At 38.6% G+C, this 19,059-nt stretch overlaps 1 protein-coding gene across 12 annotated transcripts in view; it reads right to left on the bottom strand.

Moving 5' to 3' along the window:
* GRIK1 (glutamate ionotropic receptor kainate type subunit 1) overlaps positions 1-19,059 on the bottom strand; it is a gene marked incomplete at both ends in the record, with an annotated part of 363,486 nt that overhangs the window by 95,049 nt on the left and 249,378 nt on the right. For all 12 annotated transcript variants that reach the window (XM_080918952.1, XM_080918957.1, XM_080918956.1 and 9 more), the window contains 2 exons: positions 6,284-6,457; positions 9,525-9,578. In XM_080918952.1, coding sequence (XP_080775078.1) covers positions 6,284-6,457; positions 9,525-9,578 — 228 coding nt within the window. The remainder of the gene's footprint in view (positions 1-6,283; positions 6,458-9,524; positions 9,579-19,059) is intronic.

Here is a 19,059-nt window from a genome sequence, read left to right as displayed (position 1 = left end):
TTTTCTGGAGTCTAGGGCCATGTAATACTTATGATAAAAATATAACTGTGGCAAATATTGCCTTTTGTTGTTCTGAGGTGCTGGGCTATAATGCATCAGTTTGAGGTATGGAAGAGCTGGAGACTAAGGTCAGTTATGTGGGTGCGCTGTGCTAATATGGTTTAATTCTCATAATACACCTGGACACCAGTGCTGCTGTGGGTTTTCTGGTTGCCCGCATGTCACAGATGTATTCACATCACACATTTCTGCTGTGAGTCAAGCCCTTTCTGGAGTGTCAATGGTATAAAACACAGTTAAAAGCCTAGACCTGTAAGGGCTCTGCCCTATGTAAAATTTTCCTTTGTCGGTTTTACTTTCTATTAATTTTCTCCCTGTAATAATATAGTTGGTGTAAATATAGCACTTATTTGAGTTCGGTGTTCTTTGTGCAAATAACAGAGCATTAGGGCATCATGGTGCTAACTGCCAACACAAACCAATGAGATGCCCCAACACATCAGACAAGGACCATTAGCATAGTGTATCACTGATTGGGATACTGGGAAGAAAACTTGTCTTTGGAGAGCAAATGGTGGGAGGCATATGTTTCTCATTACTTTTTGCCATTGGAAAGGGTCATGGGTAATGTAAGGATAGGGGACATTGTCCATGGGAACTCTGCAGTGATGCAATGGTGTAAACCAGTGGGAGCAATACCGCTAGAAAGCCCCAAGTGCCAGGACAAGCATTGCTCATTGGCACTGGCACTGAGCTGGCAGCAGGTAGAATGTGCAGTTGGTGAGTGAAATCTGGAAATGGATTTAGAAAGATTGCAAAAAGACCAGCTCAAGAAGACTAAAAATTCTGCTGGTAGGAAAGAAATTCCGGCAGGTTCACTGAAGTTTTGACAGAGTGGTTGCTATAATTTGAACTGCAATGAATATTTGCTAGCTTTAAATAGAGACCGGGAGAAATAGAGGAAAGAGGATTATAAGTAGACCAAGTAAATACCATGGAAAATGTCTTTAGTCATACTAGGTCAAAAAATGTCAGATAAGGATTCACCTTGAGCAACTGGCATAATAAAGAATGTGTCTCATGAATAAATAAGAACATAAATAAATAATACAATAATTCTGCTTTAGTTTCTCAAGGAAACAGACTTTTGGTGTGGTAATTAGCACTTTAGTTGATAAAACACTCTCCACAATCTCATAGTGATTTTTTTAAATTAGGTTCAGAATAAGAGTTGACTACACCTTTGCATGTCAGAATGTTCTTTGTTCCTTTATTGACTAAAACCAGCAAGTATTATCTAGTAAAATCATTCCTTTACCAGAGAAATATTGTTATGTTGTTTAATGTGTTTGGTGGATGACACTGTGTTGGTATTATACAGGTTTACAGACCAGCAAATGTATTTGGAGAGGTTTCTTTCTTTGGGTTCATAGCCAGGACCTAAACTCTGGATTCCATTACCAAGGAAAACGCTGCCTTTTCTAATAATCTAGTTAGTCATTATCTTTTATCTTAGGAGTCTTTGGTGAAGACTCAAGGAGGTTATCCAATAATGTCTTTCCTGTGGATCATAATTAGAGAACTATTAGATATAGGAGAGCAGGTTGAAGCTCCTGAATTTGCCTTTTACTGTGAGTACTTTGTGAGCTGGGAAGGAGAATGGCAGACCTGGCTCTGTGGTTTCTGTCTCCTTGTCATTATGGATTCATATACTGTGGTGTTAGAATGGTAAGTGTTCCCCATAGACTCAGGTATTGGACTATTTGGTCCACAGCTGGTGGCAATGTTTGTTGAGTAGCACCTTCTTGCTAGAGGAAGTACATCCCTGGAGAAAAGCTTTGAGAATTCATCTTGTCCCACATCCAGTATACTCTTTTTGCTTGGTGTTTGTATCTCTATCCTGCTCCAGTAGTCTGTTGCCATATCTCCTCCACCATCATGGACTATTCCTTTAAAATTGTAAGCACAAATAAACTTTTTCTTCCTTCAGTTGACCTTGGTTATTCATTTATCACAGCAACAGAAACAACTAACACATCCCCAAAATGAACCTATGATGCTGGGGAAAATATAAAAGCAAAAAGAAACAAAGACATTTTGTAAAAGCCATTCTAGACTTAGGTAAGCTAATTAACACTCCAGTTGAAAAATAAACTTAAAAGAATCTTTAGATGTTTTTTAATAGTGCAACTCACGGTTTTGACCTAAGTTAAGCAAATTTTGTTAACTCTACGCTTAAAGTAGTGGTTTTATTTTTAATTAAATCTTTTATAAATCTAGATTCAACTAAGTTGAACTAGGGTATGACTGATTTCTCTATTTTCAGATATAGATGTGTTTTGGCACATATAATGATATTCTTTGAAGATGTTTTAGTGTAAAAAATTCGAAGATTTAAAATATTATAAAAATATAGGTAAGTGAAAACCTTTTACTAATTAATTTATTTTCTAATTCTTATATGCTTACATCTATAATCTACAAATGTGTGCAACACATGTAAGAAAATAAGCTATAGTGGATACAAGTCTGGGAAAATGTCAGGATAATATATATGAGTTCAATTCTATTATACTAATAAAACTGTATATAATCACCTATTCTTCTATTTGCTTTTCTGTTAAAAATTCTATTTATTTGCAATCTAGTTTACAGCCCATTATCTTGGGGAAGTCAAGGCAATAACAGTGTGGATCACACCCACAAATCAAGAGCAGAGAGAGAATAAATATGTGGATCATTGTCTTTTTTCTTGCTTATTCTGGTGTCATTTTATTTTGCTTTCCCATAGTATCTCTGCATAGAGAATGGTGCTACCCACAGTGGACTGAGTTTTCCTACATCAATAAGCAGTAAAAAAAATTCTATGTACATACCATACACCAACTTGAGCTAATAAATCCTAGGTAAGTTCCTCATCCCATGTGACACTAGGTTGTTTCAAGTTGATAGTTAAAACTAATTAGTGCACTTAGTATAGTAATTTTATTAATAGTGATAGATTATAAAATAGAATACCATTTATTGGGGGCTGGTAAGATGGCTCAGTGGTTAAGACTGCCCTTCCAGAGGTCCTGAATTCAATTTCCAGCAACTACATGGTGGCTCACAACCATCTGTAATGGGATCTGATGCTATCTTCTGGTGTATCTGAAGACAACTACAGTGTCCTCACTTAAATAAAATAAATAAAGAATTCTTTTAAAAATTATTTATTATTTGAGAAGTACTTTCCTCTTCATTAATAACGCATGCTTCTTGTTTGTAAGAACTCTGGCTTTTCAGAGAAATATTTCAGTTCTCCATAAACATTCTTCATTTAAACTTCTGTTGTGGTAGAATCTTAGCTGAATTTGTCTTTGCATACATTGTTTTACTAAATGATACCTATTAAAGTATTTTTGTACCTTGCCTTTTCTAATGCTGTGGATGTTACAGAAACAAAAAGCATCTCTATCTAAATGTATTCCCATAAAAATATGCTAATCTATCAAATCGAAATATAACATAACAGGTTGCACAGTTTAGACAGAAATTTGAACCAGGTAAGGATGAAGAGAATAATAGAGGAAGCTATCATAATAGAACTCAGATCACTGAAGGTCTTGCTAGTGCAGAGATACTAAGTGGTCAGGACAGTGGAGGATGCAGGAGGCTAGGGCAACAAGCACTGGGAAGGGAAGAATAAATGAACATGTAGGAACTAATACACATAGCCAATGGTTTTTATCATTGGAATAGCGAAGAAGACATTTCAGTGGAGGCCATTTAAAAGTAGAGAATACTTAGGATTGGACCTGGAGTTGGGGTCATGTCATTCTCTCCTTAACTCCAATTGGGTCACTGAACATCCCTGTGCATATCCCTTTATCTCCCCATCATTTAGTCTCTAAGTCTAAATTACCTGCAGTCAGGTAAAGCTGAAAGAGAGAGGTACCCTTTGGATCCTTGGGATAAATATTGGTTGAAAGCACACGTCCCAAATTTAACTCTGAGAATTCACTTCAAAATCCACATGTCTGTTTTACCTACCCCGAGTAGGTGCCATGTCTTACTAGTGTCGTTTACTCACATGACATGTGCTGGCATTGTTACTGTGGCTGTTTTTACAGCATTCCGTACCATAATCTCTTCTGGCATTATAGTTTCTCACTTTTCTTTTCATCAAAAAGTTTTATCAGTATCGTGTGTGTGTGTGTGTGTGTGTGTGTGTGTGTGTGTGTGTGTGTGTGTATGTGTATGTGTGTGCATAGTAAGTGTGTCGAGGAAAGAGGACAGCCACCTGTGTTTGTTCTTACTCTCTACCCTGCATTGGACAGTTCCCCCTTTTTAGTTTTTTGCTGTTTTGAACTCCAGGATAGCTAGTCCAGGGGTCGGTAAGAACTGTATTGCTTTTCCCTCCCAATTCCCCATAGGAGAGCTCAGACTGCAGAGGCGCGCTCATGCCCAGGGCTTTATGTGAGTTCTGGGGATTCAAACTCGGTTCTTCATACCTGTGTGCAAAGAATTTCCACTAAGTTGTCTCTCTAACTAAAACTATTATTGTTGTTGTTGTTGTTGTTGTTGCTATTATAAACTTGCTTGAAACGTCTCTGTCAGGATGGGTATGTTTAGACAGATCATGACACATGATACCTTGTTTCCACCAGCTCCCAGCTTTACCATTTTTTCTGCTCACTGGGGACTGGCAACAACACCAGAGAGCAGCATTATTGTAGGCCAGCAAAAAAAAAAAAAAATCTGTGAAAACTTCATGACTATATGATTTTATGCTCTGTGGTTTTCGTCTAATTATATATATATATATATATATATATATATATATATATATATATATATATATATATATATATATATAATTCTTTTGATGAACCTATGGCCTAAGTAAAAGCTTCCAGCTTTCATAGCCTATTGAGGCACACTGGTCACCTAGAAGACTTACTGGAGAGCTAGATCATCCTACGCTAAACATCTTGCTGGGACCAGGGAAGGAGAGTCCCCTTCCATCTCTGATATGATTTCTCTGGCTATGCTCTACTAATTTTCATTCAAAGCACTGCTTCAAGTCACCCCAGGCTCATCTGTACCACCACACTCTCTGTCATCATCTCCCTGTGTGTTTTCAGAGTTATTCCAGGCTTGCAAAATAGTCTGAACATGGAACTATCCAGAAACACTTAATTCATTCATTTATTCCCTTCATTTGTTCTTCACGGGAGAAAAGAAAAGGGAAGTGTGAAGTCAATTTTTCAGCGAGATGATACCTTTCAGTCGTCAGGAAATTGCATCTTAAAAGCAAGAGCACTTCTCTGGATGATGGGAACGGAGGTTGAAATATTACACCAATTTAAAAGGCTATTACCTGCTTGCATTTCCAATACCTCTCTCTCCCCTTACTACTACTGTTCTTACATAGGCAGTGAGGTGGGATTTAAAAACAATATTATTATTCCTTTCTTCATCACCCAGGGAGCCTCATTAGAGAAGTAAAGCGAAGGCTGATACATTTGACAGCACAAGACAAACGATGCTGCCTTGAAGCTCTTCCCGAGGCAGTGTGCAAGTCCTGTTGTATGACTACCTCTGACTTGAGAAGAGACACACTTGGCATCCGTGTCACCAGTGACATGTTGCCGGATGTGAGCTCCGTTGGCATTTGCAGAAGGATGCCAATATGCAGCTGGGATGGTAAGGATGTGACCCTATAGGCCATGTGAAGATTTGGGAACATGTGAACACCTGCTTCTACAGCTCTGGGCTATGCTTATGACTGGGATGTTTCTCCCTCCTCTGCACCCCTCCTGGAAACACACTCCCACAGGTGATCACTCTTTGCTTATTTTTCATTAGTTCTAGCTCCCTTAAAAAATGCACCATGATAATATCGAGTTAAATTTTTGATAGGTGCAATTAGAAACATAAAGATTACAGCTTTTGATAAAAGTCACACACACATTTACAAAATATACAGTGGGCCTCTTTATCTCTTATGCATTCTCTCTCAAGATATATGTTATAATACCATTTCCTGACAGGATTAAAGGCATAGATGTTTACTTTGCTTCTATAGAGTCAAACACGATTGTGAGATTTCATTAAAATTATTCACTGTCTCTTATAATCTCCCTGCCCACATTGCCATTCTCCTCCACAAAGACTTGAATCCTGGTGGAGGAGGAGGCAGACAATGTCTGGAATTTGATCAAAAAAACCTTGTATACTTAGATGAAATTCTCAAACCATAAATAAAACCATATTTGAAGAATAAAATAAAATGACTCACGGTCATCATGCCATCCAAAAGACCAGTCTCGGGCCTGGGTGGGGCCTGCAACCTCTCCATGGACCACTTCTCAATGATGGATGACACGTGAGGGTTGTCAATATTCAGCAGTCGAAATCCAGTCATGTTTACACCACTGTACCTATAGAGTTCCAGATCTAACGCAAACATGTCCTGTGCAGTGTTACAAAAAGGAAAAGTGGAGATGAATTAGCATTATTGGTGTTCTTGTTATGAATAAACACCAGTGATTAAAGAAGCAATAATATAAAAACACAAATGCCAGAGCTGTGCTGTCCTGTCTATGAGAGAATGTCAAGTTTGGGTGAGTAAAGAAGAGTTTACCAACAGGTCTTTTAGTCCTGGGCCTGGGACATGATTTTGAAAGTTAAGAGTTTTCTCCCTAGGATGCAGTCTTTACGGAGTTTAGGTGAGATCTTTCTGTCACTTTACCGCTGTGCTTTCGTTTTCTAGCTGACAGAAAAACATATCCAGTGGTGAGAAGTTCATAAAGTACTGGGCAAAGGTAGCGACAGCCCACCCTCCCAGGCAAGCTGCTGTTCCAGGCAGCTCTGGATCATGCTGCTGAGGTAAAATGTGGAAATTGCATATGCATGTGAACAAAGTAGACTTCTAGGAGGCAAAAGTGGCATCCTGTGGCTCCCTGATGACAAATCAGTTCCTTTCAACAAGAGTATAGAGAATGTTCCCTGGATAAGGGCCTTTTAAAGGGGACTATATTGGACCCTGTGGTTATGGGATATTGGAAACTTACAGGAGACTCATTTGCTTTTGGACAGTGTCTCAGAAAACCTGCCTAACCCATCCCAGTGTTTCCTGGAGTAGACAAAGCTAGATGTAAACCTGAGAGTTATCAGTGGATACATATCTAAAGCAGAATGATCATTTCAGTTCTTGTATATAAAAGCCTTAGAGTAAAATCATGCCACTAAAAATATTCCCCATTTGAGAGGAAACAAACTATCCAGAATAGCATTTAACAGGAAAAGAAAGCTCTTAGAGACATCCCCTGGCAATGAAATTGCTTTCTGAAGCAATCTGACAGGGCCCAACTATCTGGAGAAGAGCAGTTACTGAAGGCCCTCAGATTCCTTCATGATTTTCATTTGCAGAAGATGCTACATACTCACTCTTCCGAAGACGTCTTCGAGTTGCTGCACATTCCCAAGGTTGGACTGGGCAGTGGAGTTGTAATAGGGCATCCCTGACAGCTCTGGATCAAGAATGCTATACTGCCTTTTAATATAGATTTGATTTTTTATTATTTTTAATTAATTCAGTGTCTTTGTGTGTATTTGGGTATGTGCAACTGAACAAAGGCGTGTAGAAGTGGATATCTGATCTCTGGCAATGAAGATTGTGAGTCCTCCAATTCCCAATGCTCGAGTTTTCTGCAAGAACAGTCTGTGCTCTTAACCACCGAGCCTTCTCTCCAGACCTATTCTGATTTTTAAATATGTAATATATACATTATAATTTAAACAATGTGTATGAATGTGTGTGCGCACGTGCACATGTGTGTATGTGTGTGTGTGTGTGTGTGTATATAAAAAATCTGTGTTTCCTTTGAACTAACTGTTGAAATTTTTCATTAATGCTTATGGCCAAAGTTGGCTAGAATGTGAAAGCAAGATGGGACTGACTGAAGATCAAACTGCAGGGAAGCAGAGAGAAATACAAAAAATAGGACCTGGGTAAGGGATATTTTCAGCACATTCAGTGAATAGAGGAAAATTTATTCAGTCACAGAAAATTACAGCATGTGTGCTTAATCCTGTATGATGAATATATTAAATGTATGTGGAGTGTAGCTGCCCTATAACTTGGGGTTTCTATGTAAGACAGAATGTAGAACTTTCAGGTCTGATTTGCCATATCCCTTGTGAATACAGAATGAGGAGATCTGGAGAGCAAGGGATGGACCAGAATAAAAATTGTGCAATGTGCTATTACTTCATAACTCCTGTTGAGGATCAGGTTTCCTAGATTCTAGGCCTCAGTCTCTGAAATGGCCCCCAAACTAACTCTTAAGGGTGTGTTTAGCTGAGGCTGGAAGACCGTTCTGTTGCCCAAGGTCACGTGACCCTGCAATATTCTGTCTTACATGGCTATAGGGAAGGGCCACATCTGTGAATAGATAAAACATTTATCTACTCCACCATTCCGGAAGGGGAATAGATGTGGTTAGCAGCAACACAGAGCCACACTATCAGCTAAAGGTGGGTGTAAGATCTTGCCCTCCACCCTGTTCTCTACCCAACCACAAGCTCATGGTGCTCTGGTGTGCTCTGTACCCTTCATGCCCCTAGAGGTGCTCTGTTAAAGCATTGCTGCTGTTAGTGAGAGGAAGAAGCTCCACTCCTTGCTCCAAACCCTTTGGCCTCCATGCTTTTCAACTTAGCTTGTCAAGAGTAACCTATTGACCATCCTACCCCAAATCTGGGTATGTTATACACAATAAGCCATTAAGATTACAAAGAAAATGGCCGATTTAGGTTTCTTCTTGTGCAAAAAAAGTGGAATTTATATTGCCAGTGTTCAGAACAGTGGCGTATATGCAGACTGTGTTGACTGACTTCTGAGGTCAATTGACTTATACTATCATTTTGGTGTGTTAAATTACTTAGATAATTCCTCTTTCAATCAATAATGCCACAACATTTCAACAGTCAGAGATTCTTCTGGACTTCTTTAAAGCTTTGAGCTACTATTTTCTTTAATAATGTAGAATGTTCAATGTGCACAGTGCCACCATAGCTTCACCTCTTGAAACTTTCCCAGGTACTCTCCAGATGACTGCCTTAACCCCACTGTCTCCTGGACATAGGCAGGCAGCGTGCAGCCTTATCACCTTTAGGATTCCAGGTCACACTTCAACACTCTTCTGAGTGAATATATGAATTGTAGCTGGCATTTTGTTATGAATAGCTCTGTTTAATGGCATTTCAGCACCCTTCAGATGCATACACATTGATGCTCTTTATTGTAAAAAGAACGAAAAAGAAAGCACACACATAAAACTACACACACACACACACACACACACACACACACAGAGAGAGAGAGAGAGAGAGAGAGAGAGAGAGAGAGAGAGAGAGAGAGAGAGAGAGAGAGAGAGAGAGCTGATGGTCAGCAACACTGGGTTTGGTGGAGTTCTATGACCCAGGATGAGCTGTGTGTGAATGAATGTGTGGCACACATTCTGAGGGAAAGCACTCACCAGGGTTGTGAAGAAGTAGTGATAGTATTCAGTCATCATGCCCATGAACAAAATCTACAACAGAGACATTGGGGAAAGGGTCAGAAGTAGATTTTAATACCAAAGAGAACATCAGTAGCACGTCTGCAAAAACTTGGGACACAAAATGCAGAGATGTATAGAAACACACAGACCCAGTAGATCAGAATCCTGAGGCCAGTTGGTGGCTGGACAACTCACTTTAGATCATCATATAGTTCAACTTACTTACATTGAAGTAATCAGTCTGATGATCAAATATAAAAATAGTTTCTGGCCAACATATTTTATATTTGGGATTGTGTATCATGACATGAGATTTTGTCTTTTTTGTGTCTTAATCTTCCAAATGCAACTACCTAGACTAGATATGTAGATTGCTTAGTCTTGATATTCAGCACAATGTTTTTCTCAGAAGCCATTGTACACTGATGTGGCAATATTAGAATGCCGATATATTCACATGAGGACTTACAGGTGATTGTGTCTCTGAAAATGTACTGTCTCTGTCTCATTTTACCTAACACACTTGAATTCACAAATGGATGAGGTGCAGACTTGAAGGTTACCTTTTCTGTTTTTCACCATCATTTAGTGTATCTTAGAATTAGCAGGCATCAGCTTTTCTAGCAATCTTTAATTCTAGAGAATACTGCTATTAGCGCAACCATTATGATTTTATTGTATTTTTATTGCACATTTTATTGTATACTTCTTTATTTTCCATTATTTTAATGTACCAAATGGTATCATTCTAACATTGTCATGTGTACATGTCATTGTGCCTTTTCTTCTTCCCCATCTTCCACTGCCTTCTCCACTTTTTTGCCCAATTTATACACACACGCACACACACTCACACACAAATGCATGCACATACTCATACCCACCATATATCAAGATTTCACAGACAAGAGAAAATATTCTTCTTAGAGCTTATTCTCTGCTATCTCTTTAGGATCTTTATATTTCCAGAAATTCTGAGAGTGCATATATTGTTTTGGCCTTGAGAGAGAAGAGGAAGATGCCATGAGAGAGACTGTAGTGGTAGGTGGGCAGCTTATGAAACTGAATCTACGTTTGTGCTCAATGCAGAAAAAAAAGTTTCAGATGGTTCTCTACAGTATCTAAGTCAGGGTATTGTTTTCTTCCTTGCAGGTACTTGTATGCTTATGGTTCTTGGGTTTGAAATGAACAAAACGTTCACAAGCACATTTCTGAAGCAGTTTTTTCCTGACACCTCTTATGAGTCCTGTATGCAAGTCATAATCATCTGGAAACTTTTAAGGTGGTGGAACATTGCTGGTCCGTAAGAAACATGGATCTTGGCAGTGAAGAACAAAGGTGTTTAGAACCCGGATGAAAGAGATAGATTCAAACAGTATAGGTAAAGACAATACAAGTTATCAGATGCTCTGATTAAAATACGAAAACTTTTGTGGGTTTCTACGAAAGGGAATAAGGAGGAACGGATATATTTAAAGATAGAACTAACTGTGGACACTCACAAGACAGTCATTCCTGCTAACATGGAAACCAGGGGATTTTTAGTGAAACTATAACCTCTGAGAATAAGATGGATGATGGGAAACTCTTACTATAATTTATGAGCCAATAGTATCTGAGTTGGTCCTGTGGTGATAACAAGATCACACACAGAAGGACTCTTTGAAGCTGGACTTGCTTTAGTAACATTTAGAACTATGCATGGTGAGGTCTTGTTAGCAGGTTTCTTGTACCATTTGAGCATAAAAAGCTGGAAGACCAAGGTCAGGCAGAAATCCAATTGTTCATTTTGTTTATTAGATGGCATAAAAGGAACTGTGTAAATTGTATGTTAAGATGTGAACCTGGATACTGAGTTTTAAATATTACTTTTGGAACTGAAATGGAAATATAGCTCTGCCTGAGTTTACAGCTTTCAACCTGACAAGTTTTTTTTTTTTCTCTTTGAACTATGTAGAAGGTTTTGATCCCCTGCTGTGAACACGAACACTTCGTAAAAAGAAAAGTGATCATTAAAGTCATTATTTTATTATTGTTTTTATAGTTCCTGGAGGCAAATATTCATTTGCCATGTGTTAGTCAGTGTTAGAAATGAAATATGACAATAGAGTGAGTAGCAGCTGGCAGACTGCTCTGATTACTAAAGGGACAATTAGGTCCTCAAGGGGTACTTGGTGTTTGTTGTACCACAAAGTCCTCTGCTCCCTTTTCCATCGAAATGTTTAGATACACATCTCTCCTCCTTTGTCCTGATTTTCCTGGAAATTTTAGAACAAGTGCAGAGCCTGTGATCATAATCCTGTCAACACTCCAGAATCAGATGAAAGAACACTTTCAAGATGAAAAACGACAGGCTCCAAGAGATGAAAAATGAAAGCTCCAAGAATGGTACTTTTTAAACTGCAGTCCGTCACCGCGGCCTACAGGCTGGTTGGGATACAGAGTCTTGTCTTCTTAGAGTGTGCTTTCTAAATCAATAAACTGTACTCATTTTATGACGTTTGCTTTGGGTGTTGGCACTTCAGCTAAAGTCAGGAAGGGATTCGGAAAAATGTCACATCGGGATAAATGTCAGTTTTAAAAATAAAAACTATAATCACAACATGGAGAGTTTTCTAATCGTTATTCTCAGAAGTGAATTTTCCTAGGAGTGCCGTCTCAGAATTCTTATGCTGTGCTTGTCTGCCGAACTGTTGAGTGCGGCTTGCTCTACTAAGTTAGAGTTGAATGAAATAGTTCTGCTTGTATTCAAAGCCAATGTGTACTTTGCACCAAGTTATCACTGTTAAGGACAAGTTTCACTTCTGTTTAAATCACTCATGGCAGAGACTATTACATCACAGACAGTGCTGTATGACTAATGTGGGGCCAGTTGTGTTGTATTCACAGCTTACACTGATATGTCTTCTAACATCCCCCCCCCACACAACAGAATTATTATCAAGTAGGTTTTGATATCACATCATTGCTACAGAGAGAACTGAAAATTCAGTGAAGCATTGAAGTACAGGGTTGACTTCTCAGCACAGAGAAAGCTCAGCCAGGAGCTCTATAAAGTCTGGGCTAGCTTGAGCGACATGCGACAGAAGGTGGGATGGGGAGATGGAGGATGAGATTGGAAGCCATTAATTCTCTTTATTGAAGTTTTGGGCTCATGACAGATTTTCTAACCCTTGTGCCTACAGGAGGGCATTTTCGAGATCTAATCAATAGGATAAGAAAGATAAGGACATTTGCCACCTCCTTGACTCTATTATATTAATTGCATGGTTGTCAGCATTGGGAGAAGCTTTTGTTTTTCTGAATAAGCCTCTTTTTGTTCTTTCATAAATATCAAGAGTCATGTAAGTGATCTTGTTAACACATTTGTCTTTATCTCTATGGATGTTAAGGCCTAAATCATGGGCAGTCCATTAGAAACCAGTTAGAAACACACACACACACACACACACACACACACACACACACACACACACACACACATTTTTTCTTGGTCACCTAATCCAAAAGGAGGAAAGATGGTGTGTATGTTTTGAGAGGCTCTCTCTGTGTCATGAGCTAAGAGAAGCTACATGGCTATATCTTTGTTTCTAGAAAACACTTTGTGCCTTCTTTTATTTGTAGCTAGACTTGATCAGCATGTGGCAGCAGGAAAGCTCAATGACATCTGGATCCTAAAAGGTCGTTTCTAATGATTCCACTAAGACCAGTGTTCTCTGCAACATAGATTTGGCTAATTAGCAGTGGTGAAATCACACAGGTCCAGCTGCCTTGTGAGAATTTGGCAACTGATGGGACCCTTCTATATAGTAGCACCAGTGTAGCTCTGTTGTCCTTGACAAAGATGAACTCTTGGGATTGGATAAATGGTCTCTGAGTCCCTGTGATCATGTGTTTCCTAAGATCTTACTGACATTTAGAGAGGATCTAATTTATAGGGGTAGAAAGCTTGTGGTGGCTACAGAGCCATCTCCTGAGACAGAAGGAGCCAAGCATCCAGATAAGATCTCTGAGATCTAAACACTCCTGGACCTTCACTCTGCTCTTCTCCCAGAAAGCAGTGCCATGTGACAGAGGCAGCAATCGTGGATACTCTGGGTGCGTTCCCGACATCCATCATTAAGGGCAATCAACACATCACAAATAATGGCCACTATGCTGTGAGCATAGTATCAAAGCCCTAAAATGGAGCCTGGAATCCTCTTGCGATATTTTGAGGGGTTTTGTAATATTTATATGACTTTTTATTAGTGCTTTTTCCCTCAAGAAAAATGCATGTCCTGGAAGTTTATATCGACAACTCAAGTATATTGCTACTTTTATAGTTTTCTCAATAGAAGGATGAAGCTCCAGCCATCATGACATGGTTTCTAGTCAATAATTTCAAATGAATAACTTCCAAATGTATAGCATGTACTGTAGCTAAAGTAAGGACTTTACCCCCAGACAGGAAAAAAGCTCTTTCTGCATAATATCTTCAGAAACAGTGGGATAGCATTGAGTATCAGAGGAACAATTTTAAGATAAAAAATTTGAGCTCCAGGGTGCCTCTCTTCTACTGTGATACTTACAGTCCCATCTATACAGTTCTCTGAATGCAATAGTTCTTAGGGTACATGGGCTGCACTGTCCATCATTGATGGAATAGCTGACCTAATCTTTTAATACATTTTTTGCTGTGTTTTTGCAACATTGAATGAACTTATATTTCTAGAGGACAGTGCATTATAGAGCAGATAGTGGTAGGTCCCAAAGCCTCTGAAGTTAGGAAGAATTCCATTTTCTTTTGACATAGACTGATGTTTTGTACATGTATCTACATCCTGACTTGAGCACACATTCACGTGCTCATTTGGATGGCCAAAGAGACTGTATATGTTATAGGATGTTCGATTTAGAGCTGAAGTAGTCAATGTGAATTATCTGTGTGGACACAGGGAATTTCATATGGTAGAAAGAAGAGTGCCATAGGCTGAAAGTGATACTCAGAGGCAAAGGCTGAGTAATGATGTGCTGTGGGGTTTTGGAGCAAGATGTAGGGTAAAGGTTGGATGATGAAAACAAGCTGTACTCTCCTGTCTCTGCCTCTTGGAGGAAAGCAGCCTGCTTCCACCTTCAGTCAAGACTCAACCTCCAGAACTGCTAAGAGACTTCTGTGGTTTTAAAGTACTGTGTGTGTCAGAGTGAGGACAGAAAGCAACAGCCTTCTTCTAATCTCTCCTTGATTACAGTGCAGGAGAACTCACAGCTTCCTGTAGGTGAGCATCAAATACATTCATCAAAGAGAAAAATAAACTTTCTGTTTGAAGTTGGTAGATCTCTAATTTTTTTCTTCCCTTCCATTTACATGCAAATGCTAACAGCATGGGGGGGGGGTGCCAATAAACAAATCAAATTCAAAGAGACCCTAGAGATATTCGCTTCCAATTGACAACAGCATTATGCCATTTACAAAGTCAGCCCAGTCTCTTCCTGCTTCCAAGATAGAGAGAAAAAAATAAAAAGATACCCCAAAAAGCACTCACTGCATACTCGGGGTGTCTCTGGGTTTTAACATTTTCTTAAACTTCTGTCTCTAGTGGCATGTTCCAAGGAGAGACTGATGCTAATGGATTTTAATAAATGGAGTTGCAACAGGTGATGTTTCTGATAGCTTTACAGAATATTCTGGAAGGGATAGACTACTTCACTTGGGTGCTCAACAGATGAGACCATGCTATTCAGGGATGCAGATGCTTGAGTACAGAGCAGGGATGGATGGTGGACTGGAACAGGCAATCTGGCAAAGATGAGGGACTAGAGCTTTGAAAAATGACATGACTCTAAAAACAAATACTCTAAAATGCCAGAACTCTTAGGTAAAGGAATGTCTTAGAAAGCATACAGTAGAAGACAATTAGTTAATATAATTTGGGTGAAAACGTGGACCTGTTATGTGGCATACAAGCTCTCTGTGATAGGCACTTTGCATAAAAGTGGTATTAAAAACTATACTTTAAAGTCATATAAAGATAACCTTTTAAATGGGAGATAGGGAATGGACATTCAATAGTGATCTCTTAAAATATCTATAGCCTAGTAATGTCCTTAGTAGGCTGGGGCGTTAAGAAGAAGCAAGGAACTTTAAAAGTATCAGTGGTGCTAGGGTAAAGGTTAACAACTGAACTATCATGTATACCGGTTGGGCAAGGTATGATCAGAAAACAAGTTTTCTCCAATCAACCTGGTTTGAGTTTCATTTTGAACTTTGTTATGTTTTAGGGCCTTCATTTATTGTGAAGACCTGACTTTACCCTCATGAGACAGAAATTTGCCCTGTAAAATTTAGTGTTTTTCAGCATGATATAAAGTTGCCTCTCATGTATAAAGGCATAAAATAACAACTTTTTTGATTCTCTACTAGGTGATGACCTTATTTATTAGGCTGGGGTTTATAAAAGTACCTTATTTTTTTCCCATTACAGTGTAGTATTGGGTGCTTAAAAAGCACTTCAAAGGTTCTAACTGACTAGAAGTAAAATTATATGTCACAAGATAACCCAGATGACAGAGTTTAGATAAAAGTTGTGGGGAAGTTGTAAGAGAGGACTTTTTGGTAAAAACTTCCATTTGTAGAGTGTCGAAGAAGCAGATGTGTTTTGAATAGCAACATAATTCCCCCCCTTATTTAGTCTTGATGCTTCATTTGAAAATTGGAGAGATGTTATGTTACCCCTTTAAACATAGAAAAAGGCACATTCAGGAATGGCATATCTCTACAATGCTAAAGTGAGCTGAGGTTCACTGTTCCTACCAAAGTCTTAAAATGTGGCTCAATATACACAACTACAATTTACATAATTCTTTCAAAACTATATCTACCTCAGACATCAGTACACATTTTTATCTTCTATTAAAGCCATATTTTGATTGAGCTGAAATGAAGTATCAATACATTTCTGAGAAGTATAAATAGAAATATATCTATAGCATTTTTATTGCTTTCTATTTCAAGTAGAAACACATTTTTGTCTTCTGCTAAAGATACTTTTTGGAGGATTTGGAGAATTTTGAAATGCATATCCTATATAAGATGAATATGGGTGAATGGAGTACATTTTCAGTAAATTGCTGGCCATCCATAAAGGTCAACTAATTCTTGTGTTTAAATGTCACACTCATATCTGTGAACTGTTCCCTATAACTGAAACTAACTATATGCCCAGGGGCTGTAAACATACTTTAATATCAGCCCACGAGAAACATAATTAGAATGAGAATGTACTGTCATAATAATTATATAATATACTACAAATTATCATCCAGTTAGTGTAAATTGAGATACATCATGATTATGTCGTCAAAATTTATTCATAGTAATGAACTTATCAATTAGCTGGCTCAAAGATTATCAAAGGAATTGAGGAACTTAAAAAGATAATATATTGATTAATTAATTCCCCATTTCTTAGACGTTCTACAAGTAAAAGACAGTGAGAAAATTCTTTACATCTCAACATTGGTAAAAGAATCTATGAGCATGAGAAAATATGAATACTCTAAGTCAAACACATGTGTAGTCAGCTTAGAAGTCAATAATCTTGCTTGTAGGTGAGGTGATGAATCTGAAGAGGAGCCAGTAGATTTTATCCTTGGGATGTATACAGAAGGCTATTAAAAACTTACCCTATGAGGGCCTCAGGCCCAGGCCCAAAGTTTCAGTTCTGCCATCACTCGCTTGTAGTGTGAGGATATTTGAAGGAGATAAAAAGAAATTCTAGCCAAATGAATAGTACATGTTGACAAATAGGAAACACCAAGTACATAGACGTTATTTATTAATTTATTCAGGGAGAGGAGCCCAAAATAGATTGCCCAAGTTTCTACTTACTGTTCTGTTTTACATACAGTTCCTTTCTAGTTTACAAAGTGAATTCATGGTTTCAGACCAGTTTATAGGCATCAGATGGATTTGTTTTTTTGTGACTTTGTTTTCAGGGTTTTCTTATACCCTCCTCTGGCAAGCAGAGGTTTATGGTTGTGATGCTATTATTTTTGCTGTAGCGCTTCCAATTCCTTTAAGTTTCAAAGCTGCTGAAATGCAAAGTGACTTTTCCTATGGTCTCTACCACAGTTTCTCCTTGGTCATGGGGCTATATATGTGGACTTCCTATATAGAAACGCCGGGGTATCTGAGAATCAAATGAAACAATTGTTTATAAGAAATAGAGGCTAACCCAACATGTACTGTTGATTCGATCACTTTGATAATCAGTTGGCATCTTATAAGTAACAGAAATGAATTACCTTGGTAGCTTGTTTAAAGCCTTAGATAACTTTCAAACCCCATCTCAATGCTTGTGACTGTGTGATGCTAGCCCAGCCCCACAGTCTGTCTGAGCGATCATTTCCTTGCCCAGAGAATTCTCATCTTCCTCCTCCTCATTTCTTCTTTAGAATGTTCTTATAACAAAGGAATGGTCCATGAAGTACATTCAGCATGGTCCTTGCAAAGAACAGGTATTTGGCAACAGTGATCCTCATGGCTTCTGACCTACCCTGTATGTCTGCTATGAAAAACAGATAGAGTGACAACATCTCTTAGAAGGCACAGGTTTGCATCCTTACATCATTGGCTGAGTGCAGTGACGTTTTGTGTCCTGAGGGACGTTGTGATGGCAAGAACCTTGTCTAATCACCAGTTTGCCCTCATTACCACCCGTGGGCACAATACATACAAGGCAAAAGTCAATGCACAAAATTATTTGATTAATCAGCATTGACATCTTACTCCTTAGCAGAGAAGCCAAGCATTAAAAAAAAACAAAACAAAACAAAAAAAAAAAACATTGTCTTTGTGACAGTGTTTTTATGTTAATTGAATGTGAACCAAAAGAGAGGGGAAATGCAATAAAATTGTATAAAATATTTCATTCTAAATATTTTATGGCTCAGTTATACATTAATGATTTATCTGTTGCAAGAAGCATTACAGGGTAAAGGCTACACTGAAGCACTCAGTCATGTAAAGGATACAGTAGGTTGCCTAAGTTGGAAATAGAGGCTCAAGATCACCTGTGACAGCTTTCCAGCTCAAGAAGCTGGCTGATTCCCACTTCAGCTTACCTGCTAAATGGAGCCCCAACAGGGCTTCCTCCTCCTCTGAACGTCATGGCCATGCAGGCCACGATGCCAGAAGGGGCCTCCTTTGCATAAGAGTTAAAAGCTAATTGGACCCTCTTCTAAGTGCCCAGCTAGATTTTCTTCTGCACTAGAGCCTGAGGTTCACTGTCATTCTCATTTCTTACTCTCAGGACAAAATGAAGTCTGCCTTTTAGATTTGTTTCTAACGCAGTGCCTGGTGCTGAACTTCTGATTCAACAGTGCACAAGACACCCACTTTGTGACATAACGTAGTAGGTGATACAGATTTAAGTAAAAAGAGAAAAGGTCCTATCCCTCTGGTGCTTACCTTGTAATAAGGAATACATAGTAATCAAGACTATTATCTGATACCCTCATACCCTTCTCC

The sequence above is a fragment of the Micromys minutus genome (assembly GCF_963924665.1).
Source record: "Micromys minutus genome assembly, chromosome: 7".
NCBI classification, from domain to species: Eukaryota; Metazoa; Chordata; class Mammalia; order Rodentia; family Muridae; genus Micromys; species Micromys minutus.
The sequence above is the reverse complement of the archived record's forward strand: the minus strand, read 5'-3'. Positions and strand labels throughout refer to the sequence as shown.